Here is a 10,363-nt window from a genome sequence, read left to right on the forward strand (position 1 = left end):
TGTTATCAATCTAGGTACTTTTTTTTTTTTTTTTTTTTTTTTGCAATGCAGTTCACAGCATGCTGAGGATTGTCTTTATCCTCAAAATCACTGTGTCGACTGGGACACTTAGTTTTGATATATTTTATTTCTCTGTGTCATGTCGCTATTGAGTGAGAGATGGGCATGTGCTGTGTGCTTTTAGCCTTCTAAGTGGACTTTCTCTCTGGCTGTTCCTCTGCAGCAATCAGTGCCAGACAGTTTGTTTTCACTACGTAGCCAAGGTGATAAGTCACGAAATATATGGAAGCCTTTAGTTCAGGGGTGTTCAGGGGTGCTGGACCAGTAAAACCCTTGCATAAAATCCTACAAATCACAATTTCTCCAAATTTCTCTTCTTTTTTTTTGTGTGTAAAAAAGTATGTTGTGAAAACGTCCCCTATTAATGAGATGTCTCACTGATACCTGGGCTATGACTAAAAGACTGACTGCTGTTTCCTGAAAACTGCCAACAATTCATACATCTTCTCTGTTCTCAGTTGTCCTGGCAAGTTATTGTATTGTTCGTGAAACAACACCAAGCACAATGGCCTCCCATTTACCTGTATGAAGAAATAGGAACTGTTCCATTTTTCTTTGAAAACCCGACACACTGTCTCTTTTTTTTCCCCCTTAGTTACAAAGACATTTGTCACCCGGGGCTCCTGCATGAGAAGTAGCCTACGCTTGACAGTGTTGTTTCACGTAGTCAGTGCGTAAGCACGTGGGATCTATAATAGGATATCCAGCGTAGGGCCTGCTACTCTCATTAGGACAGTACGACCGCGCTGGACCAATGGGAATAGCAGTGCATTTTATTGTAAATTGTGGAAATTTCAGAGACATAATTTATTTCACTTTCCAAAGTCTTACTGTGGGTCGGATTGGACCCTTTGGAAGGCTGGTTCTGGCCCCCATGCCGTATGTTTGACACCCCTGCTTTAGTTCTTTTAGTGTTACGCCTAACGGGGGGTTTGAGGTTTGAACGTTGCAAAGAGATTTTATTTTGCAGCTTGGTCACAATGGACTGACCCTGACAGTACCACATCAACATCTCACTCTCCTCCCTCTGGACATGGACTAGAGTAGCATCTACTGACACTGTAATGGAAGCACTCTGCTCTGCTGGCCTTTGTATATGAACAGGATTTTATAATGAGGTGTACAACATATTGGCAATAAAGAAAAATCTATGATTATACATGTGTGTTTTTACTTTGTACTGTGTATGACGTAAAAAGATATGTTCGTGTTCAATATCATTGACAACATAGTATAGTGGGACTATTTTATATTTTGAACTTACTATAAAATGTTTTTATACACTATTTTATGACTTTCATTGTTGTATTCTATGAATTAAAAACATTTTAGACTTGCTTTACTATGACTTTTTCAGGACTTGTTTCAACATACTATACTATGACTTTTTTATGAATTTTGCAAAATACTATGTCACTTTTTAATCATTTTTTCGACATACTGTACCATGACCTTTTTTTATAACTTTTTTCAACACGTTTTTATACATTTTTACAAAATACTATTCTCTGACTTTTTTCAACATACTATTACATGACTTTTAATAATGTTTTTCCGACATACAATACTATGACTTTTTGATTGAGAGAGTGTACGACAAGAGTCAAAGAGCCATGGGTTAGGTTTGAACCAGTACCGCTGCAGAAGAGAGAGCAAAGAGCCATGGTCAGATTCAAACCCTTATCATTATTACCAGTATTTTAATAGAAAAAATACATACAAAATAATGGAAAATAAAATAAATAGTAGTACTGATGGGTGTAATGTTTCTGCATAATTATAGCCACTTTGTCAGTTTAAGAAGAGGGACGTTAAAGTTCCAGACTTAAATACTTTTAATTATAAAGTGATTCAGTTTTATAGATAAATAAATAAAAAACATTTCTTTACAAACGTATGATGGCTTACAGTTCTTACAGTATAAATACTGCACTGTGACCATGTCAAAGTGCAGAGTCAGTTGCTGGGCAGAGGCGTTGAACGTCATCACATTCTCCCGATGTCGACGTTTGGCGGGAGACGGATGAAGCTGACGTCAATACACCTGTTGCCATGGTGAACCCTGGAGAAGACGGGGTTAACAGAGAATTCCAGGTCAATGACATCACCGCAAGCTTTTGTGAAACCAGAGACGGAGCATGTCTTTCACACCGTGCTTAGGCTGAGACAACAAAGGCTTCACTGTAGAGAAGGAAAAGCTGGAGAGTCACTCTTAAATGAGTCAAACCACTTCCTGTAAATTGGCTTTAAATAAAATTTATGAGACACGTCATCCCGGTGTCTTTTCGAGTGATTTAATTTGCATAGACGTTTAGCTGCCTGACTCCTCTAAAAGAACATCACCCTGAGGAGGAATTGGATTTGAAATATATATTGGATGCTGCAGAGAAGCCTCAGCTGGTAAGACCTTCAACCCCACATGTGTTGCATTTATAAGCAGATCAAAGATGATTAATAAGTTGTTTTTAACATACTAAAATATAGTTGTACAGTAAGAAGGACATTTTTGTGTGAATATTGAAGCTGAAAAAGGCTCTTTGACAACTTTTACTATGAAGCAACAGGTGTGTAAAGAGATAACAAATGATTCATATTTAAAAGAATAGACAGATATTCTGAGAAGACTGATAGCACCTGCAAAGTAAATACGAAGCTGAAGCCAGTTAGCTTAGCTTAGCATAAAAAAAGACTATTCCTGTAAGATTTCCCCCAGAACTGTCAGCAACATGTCATGGCCTTCATTGGCGAATCAGTTGTCCATTCGCGAATGGAATGATTGTCAATCATTCATTAACTGTTTTGAATGCTTCACAAATATAGTTGTTGACAAATACATTGATAATCACTTAAAAAATGTCCTTATGTCAGCTGACAACTAAGTTAAAGTGTGATATAAACCATATATTAATTGTTTGTATACTTGTGCAATGTGAAATTGGTGGGCTAAAAGAGTTACCAGAGTGATAGTTGTCTGTCTGAGGCCCTCACCAGGGGTCCGTCAGAGGGCCAGCAGGGGCCACAGCTCTGGGTTCAGAGAGCCGTCTCACCCTCAGAAATGGCCGTCGTCTGGATGAGCTCTCTGCCTGCTCCCAGAGTCAGACACCTAAACACAACACACACACAAATATCTATATAAACACACCCTCGTGACTATTAAATACGTACACTTTATAATACATTCATAAACACACACCAGAACACACACAACACACCTCGCAGGCCTGCAGACACTGAAACACACACACAAAGAGCCACGCAGGGCCACAATAAGGTGTATTTACACTCTGACGCATGTGTTCTGACCTGTGTTTGCATTAATGGGAAGGTGTTTGTCACCTTTGATAAGGACAGTTAGTTGATCATTGCTATGTGGCACATTGTTAGACTGCACGACTGTCCGAGAGGTGTCGAAACGACATGTTCTTCTGACCTCTAGTGTTGGAACGCGGTGCCGTTTTTTCCTTTTAAACATTGTTTTTGACAGAAGTGGTAAGTAACCAAGCGCATTTACACTTGCGCAGTACTTAAATACAATTTTGAGGTACTCTTTTATCTAACAGCTGGAGTTACTAGTTACATTGCAGATTAAGATTTTACAAATGAAACACATAATCAATATATAAGATATGATACTGTATTATAGATTAAACTATTCAACAGTTTAAAGTAGTTCAAATATGTACATTCAAATATATGATATACTATATGATAATATAACTCTCTGGAAGGGACCATTCTCCCCAACAAGTTCTTTTACTTTCAGTACATATTGCTGTTAATACTGTTGTACTTTTACTTCAATGAAATCTTGAATGTAGGAGTTTTTCTTCTTACAGTATTATTGCAGAGCGGTATTGCTACTTTTACTTACTAATATCTTTAATGAGTACATCTACTACCACTGGTTTTTAATTAATGTCTTGTAAAGTAGCACTTCAAATGTGAGCTTATATGTATTGTCTTTTTATCTGTAAAAGCTCATTTTATATTTGTGAAAAGTGTTGAATGTCCACTCTTGAATTGTTGGATAGCACATGTAGTACATGTAGTATGTCTGTAAAACGTTAAAGCACATAAAAACTACATCAGAGAGTACATTATAGTCTACTATATATATCTACCACTAGAAGCTATAGTATAGTTCTTCTTTTATTTATCAGCTGATATGTACTATGAGCTGTGACATTCTTATTAGAGTAAATTCTTATTGTTTTTATAAATAATAAAACCTTGTGGGTGGATGAAAATCTTAAAACTCAAGTCAAGTTTAAGCAATTTTATTTGTAAAGCCCAAAAGACAAAAAGATGTATCGCATTGTTTGAAAAAAATAGTCAAAATTAGATTAAAATAAATAAAATTAGACAAATAAATAAATAAATAAAAAAGCAAATTAAACACACGGCATTTCTTTTACGAAAGCCGACATTACATGGTGTTTTTGTGCAGACCATCAACTACGATATCATCTATTTTCAAGACATTTTCTTGAGTGAAAAAGCAGATCTGCTATGTAATTATCTGGCGACATGCGTCTTTTTTTGAAAGTAGCTGAGCTGCAGGAGCTCACCCTGGTGGTTGGAGCTGAACTTGGGTCTGACCAGCAGATCTCCAACATATTGCTCCACAGCGCCTCCGTCCGGACTCTCAGCCTGATGAACACAGAAATACATGAAGGGAGAAGGAAATGAACTCATGTAGCCTTGAAACAAAACAATCTCTCAGACTATGGACACATGCTGTGTTCAATAATATAACAATAGAATAAAAAAATACAAATAAAATATATAACATGGTTATCGAATTGTAAAGTAATCCAATAACAAAATTAAAAGTGTAGGAATCACAATTTCTGATTTAACTATTCCTTTAATATTGAGTTAGCTGTTAACAGAACCATGAATAACGGAATAACATCAGAGCTGAACCTTTTTTACCTTTGGACAAAGCGGGTACCAGTTGAAGCCCTGGGAGTCCTTGTCCTCAAATCTCCAGCCGTCCAGCGGGACGAGGACCTCACCGAGAAACACCTTCCTTTTCAGGGTTCCTGAATGCCACACAGAGACCTGCAGTCTCTTGCCGAACAGCAGGTGGCGCTCTATGTGATACTGTCAAGAACCAGACAAAAAAACGTTGATTTGAGCATGATATGACACAATTTGATTGTCACAACAGCTGAAGTAAAAACGTCTTTCTCTTTACCTTTAAAACTTCATTATAAACCGGATCGGTCGTGTTTTTCTTGACCGTCGTCTTCATTTTACCGCTCTTTCCCGGCAGCATGAAGAGTTTGACATATCTACACAAAGGAATAACAGGAGGATGAGGTTTTGATGGAGAATCACTCGACAAAATAAGGTCATACTGAACATGATGCAGAGAGTTTATTCATCTATTATCCTTACGGATGACACTTCTTCCTCTTGGTGTCTCCGTAGGAGAGATTTCTGCAGGCGCCGACAGTGATTTCCAGACAAGATTTATTGGTGTTGAAGGCCAGAGCCAGTTCCAGCTCTCCTGCTATGCCGATGCTCTCGAAGAGGCCACAGTCTGTGCTGATGCTGCTACTGCTACTGCCCTGAGGTGGTGAATGTTAAAATTATATTTGTAAAAAGGGGAGACAGACACTATCTTATGGACATTAACTTGGAGCTAAGAGGCTGAAATGATAACAATCTACTACGTCTTTTATATATGACATGCTATACTATGACATTTTATGACATACTCTGCAATGACTTCTATGATATACTATGATATGCCTTTTTAAAAACTGTTTATGACATAGTATAAAGGTAGTTTACGACCGTTATGACATAAAGACTATGACTTTTTTTAACTTAATAGTGTGATATTTCACCCGTCACAGGATGTTGCTCGGGGACTTTTAAAAAAAATCTTATAATCAGCTTCTACTTACTCTCTTTCCTCCAGAGTACTCAGAACCGTAAGATGTTTCTTCTTCCGCCCCGGTTGAGTAGCCTTCCTGGTCGCTGTCTTTGCTTTTCTTGAACAGGTTTGGAAGACTGGGTCCTTTAAAGAGCTGTAAGATGGAGGATCATTTCTTTACTGATAGTTATTTCCTGTAAGCACCAGTATGGATGAGTACAGATTACTTTAAGCTCCTTTGATGGCCTTGTTCAGTGGTCTCATCGGCGTATTTGGATTATGAAAAAGTCCATCTCGACTAAGTCAAAAGCAGAATAATTCGGCGAGGCCATTAAAGGAAGTAAGGCATCCTTAAGGCCCTGGTGCTGAATGATTTATTTTGTAGTACTGAACGTATAAGTGTTGCATTTGACTTACATTGTGAGATTTGCTGATGTCAGTGTCAGAGAGGCTCTTTTGGGAGCTGTAGTTGAAGCACGACCCTCTCCGGTTGTTGTCAACTCTCAGCAGGTCTCCTTGCACATCGCTCTGAGAAGTGGAAATCCCTGCATTGAGAAAAGAGAAGTCAAATGTTTAAGTATACTTGGAGAGAAACACAAAAATCTATTTAGAGAAATGATATCTGTCCACTGCCTGGACAATTTCAATAGCTCCAAAGGTTCTTTTTTTTTTTTTTTTGCAAAGCATGTAATAAGTAGCTTCTATCTGTGCTTGTCATCTTGTGCAACTTCTGCTGGTGCAGTTAAGATGATGAGCTGAGAGATTTTTTTTCTTTTATTGCATCATATTACTTCAGGCACATTTCCGTTGTGGTTGTTACTGCAAGTATAATCACCTCATCATGTATGAAGTGACGCTGCTACTTCTGATAAGTTCTCAAGTTCCCAAGAGGCACACCGGCAATAGTTGAAGTTTGATCATAACTAATAAGAGAACATGTTTAATGATGCATGAACTTACTCCTAATATGACTGGTGAAGGAAACCATTAGATCTTCCATAGATTTGGTAAAAGGTTTTGAGTTTTTCAAATCCTGCAGATTAAAACACAGCATTAATTGAAGCTCAGTTTATACATTTGATACTTTTTACTGTAAAATAATGCTGCATACATGACAGTATTTTACCCCAGATCTGCTCAGAAACGAACAATCCAAGTAGGGTGGAGGAGTGGGAGGCACTATTGATATATGACTGTGAAAAATTGTAGGGAAAAAAAAAATGTTACTTTGTGTTTTATGTACAAGTATCTCATTCAAAAGTTGAAAATAAACATGTTAAGATTTCTCGTACCTCAGCATGTTGTAGGTCTTTAATATTTTCTCCCCAACCATCTCATATTTGTCTGTAAAGAACATAAATATAATCAATAAAACATGGCAACACATGTGAAAGCCAAATGTTTACACACTGTCAAAGAGATGAGTGGAGGACAATTTATACAGTGACACTAAATATAACTTCTCTGTGACTGAACAGTCTGAAAGTCTTATGTGGCCAAATCTGACACAATTAGGAATGATGTAAAGATTAAAAAAACACATTTGATCATTTAAATATCCGTATAGGTCCAAGTCCTCCACACACACACACAACATATAGTATGTTTGAATATTATAGAATCGCCTCTAATAATAGTTTACCACGCTGTAAATACTGAATAATTCAGTACCCCAAATATAAAGCAAATGGCTTAAACAAACACAAACCGGATCATCCATATTTTATGAACAAATGTAGTTAAACTGGATGATATCAAGGGAGTATCAATAATTAATAACGCTGAATTTACAAAAAGGAAACGAATAGTAAATACATGCAGTATTGTAAACAAACCTGTGGTGACTGAAAATTTCTTTGCTCTCTCCTCTAAGAACCACTCTCCAGACCTGAACTTCACGTCCCTGAGAAGAAGAAAAACACATGATTACATATTTACATTATTAGCACTCATGCTTTCCTATTCATACTGAAAAAAAAAGAGGTCGCAAGTACAGCTATTCTACTGACTGCACCTGACTATATTATCATTTTAAAGGTACGCTATCATTGCTGCCTCTTTTTACTTGAGTTTTCTTTCTATCAGAGATATTCTATGTCATCTGAGAAAGGTGACATTAAACCTTCAATAACTGGTTATTTTGGCCAGTAGGGGCAGCAGAAACACGTTATAAACACAACATTAATAACATATTATCGTCTTTTAAGTTGATATGGTGAACATGTTAGTCCATTATTCAATTTCTTTTAGCTCTGTTTTTCATCTCCACCAACTCCTGAGCGAAATGTCTGCCTCTTTAGCTGCTAAATGCTCCACTATGTTCATCAGCTAGTCTCTAACTGGGACTGTCTGCTGTTTGGTGCCAGTGTACAGCTTTTTGTGTTGTTGTTGCTGAAAACAGCTGTTTACTGCGTTGGGAAAAACAAGCAGTGCAGTGAGACTGAACCAAAACATTTAAGGTTTTGGGCCGGACAGCTAAACAACGAGCTGACACTAACTAAAGCCAAATGGAGCCGCAGTTTCAGGTTTCATATTTGATACATCATTCTAATACACATTTTGATGATAGCCACTTCAAAGAAAGTTAGTTTAAAGAGGCCAAAGGAGAGTTCACAGTTTCAAACACAGCAAAAGCCAGAAAGTGAGTTTGAAAAGTCAACTTGAGACAACAGTCATTTTTTGCTGTGATCTGAGCACCACTGAGTCAAATATTTCTTTGCAGATGATGGAGCTCTCTACTGCACCTGTAGGCGTGGCAGACCGTGCACTTCCAGCCCGTCGCTCCCACGCCCACGCGGCACTTGCTGCAGATGCGGTGGCTGCAGCCGCGACAGACTGCGCCCGAGTTCCAGAACTTTCCCAGCGGCCTCTGGCAGCGGGCGCAGGTCCGCTCGCCGTACTGCCGGGCGAAACTCTTTGCGCCTCTCCTTCGGAGCTCCTGCAGCTCATATTTCATCCTCCTGAGATGGAGATGGAGGGAGTCAAACATTTTTAAAGTTATTTTCACAAAGAAAACATTAAAGACATTTCAGTTTATTTGCAAAAATCATTTCTTAATATACTGAAAGACACAGTAACCAAAATGCTTTTGGTAACAGAACATGTATATATAAATAATTAATTAATTAATATCTATATTTCTGACATTATAATTGTTTTTTGTTATAATCTTGTTTTTTGTTGGTCTCATGATGATCAATGAAAGAATTAGTACAGCCTCCCTTCAGCATCAGTGAGAACTTGACAGCCATGAAAGTGGTCAGAAAAGCCTCACCTTATCCTGTCCTCTTCAATAGTACGCAGCTGTTTGTCTCTTCGAAGAACCTCCAGGACTCTTTCTCTCTCCAGAGCTTGAAGCGAACTTAAATTCATCTTTAAACGACAGTCTCAGTCTGATTATCTGTGTCACAGTCACTGGTCCTCTTCTCTCTGTCTCTCTCTGCTTCACCGTCTCGTGTTTTTGTTCCTGTCTCCGCCTCCTGCCCTCTTTAACCCTCCCCTTACTGGACCCAGACCTCCTCTTCAGTCCTCTGGAGCTGAAAGAGTAAAAAATAAAAATAAGAGAGATAGTCAAGGTTATTCAACAGTAAGTGCTGTAGAAAATCCCCCTTTTCCTGATTATGATCTCCAGGGAGACCCCATTCACGTCAGAGCCGGATATACACCTACTGAGCAGATACTTGTATTGCTTCCACTTGGATGAAACTGTAGAAAAACCCTCTATTGATTTTCTTTTCTCAAGAGGCGAGTTAAGGACTACAGGTTTACGACGTGATGACGCAGACAGTCAGTCTGCTAGAGTAATCTCAGACCCTCTAATACAAGTTCTGATGACATTTAAAACAATCTGCTACTTTTGGCTAATATTTTAAGCTCCAAATCCTGATTTTCTCAAACTGTCCTCATCTTGCCTTTCTATGTCAGCGTCACAAGGTCCCCCCCCCCCCATTATTCAATCCCCCTCCTGGCAAACCACCTCTTCCTCAGCTGCAGGAGGAGCAGTGATGCTTCACTGATGGCAGAGCTGCAAACCAAACCAAATGCCAACCTTTGCATTATTGATGGCTGACGTGAGTCTCTGTTCTAGTTTCCTTCTTTCCTTTTTTTTTTTGTTGTCGCAGGTCAGTGCACTTCAATTCTTACTCGGCTTAATATGAATTTCAAAAACAAATTCATCACCTGAAGCCTAACATTTTGTGAATACAAATTAGGTCTGTTTTTGTAAAATGTAAATTAAGAACCTACATTTTTTATTTTAGAGGTATAGTTTGAAATTCTGAGAAATATGCTCATTTGCTTCTTTTCTTTTCTTTTTTTTACCAGGAATTAGAAGATACAATTGAGATTACTCTCATGTGTAAGAGTGCTATCAACCTTTCCCCACCTCTTGGCAAGAAAAGGGAATAAACGTTTTTT

At 38.1% G+C, this 10,363-nt stretch overlaps 1 protein-coding gene across 1 annotated transcript; it reads right to left on the reverse strand.

The window, feature by feature from the left end:
• Positions 1 to 4,232: 4,232 nt before the first annotated feature.
• Positions 4,233 to 9,647, reverse strand: sytl3 (synaptotagmin-like 3). Its single transcript, XM_076084485.1, has 12 exons — positions 9,222 to 9,647; positions 8,692 to 8,907; positions 7,783 to 7,850; positions 7,240 to 7,291; positions 7,074 to 7,140; positions 6,908 to 6,980; positions 6,365 to 6,492; positions 5,979 to 6,101; positions 5,464 to 5,636; positions 5,261 to 5,357; positions 4,996 to 5,166; positions 4,233 to 4,710 (listed from the first exon to the last, which is right to left on the reverse strand). The coding sequence occupies exons 1-12, from the start codon at positions 9,317 to 9,319 to the stop codon at positions 4,576 to 4,578; spliced, it is 1,401 nt and encodes a 466-aa protein (XP_075940600.1). The 5' UTR covers positions 9,320 to 9,647; the 3' UTR covers positions 4,233 to 4,575.
• Positions 9,648 to 10,363: the final 716 nt, after the last annotated feature.

This window comes from Anarhichas minor, unplaced genomic scaffold (genome assembly GCF_050575085.1).
Source record: "Anarhichas minor isolate MPS153535 unplaced genomic scaffold, ASM5057508v1 ptg000136l, whole genome shotgun sequence".
In the NCBI taxonomy this organism is placed as follows: Eukaryota; Metazoa; Chordata; class Actinopteri; order Perciformes; family Anarhichadidae; genus Anarhichas; species Anarhichas minor.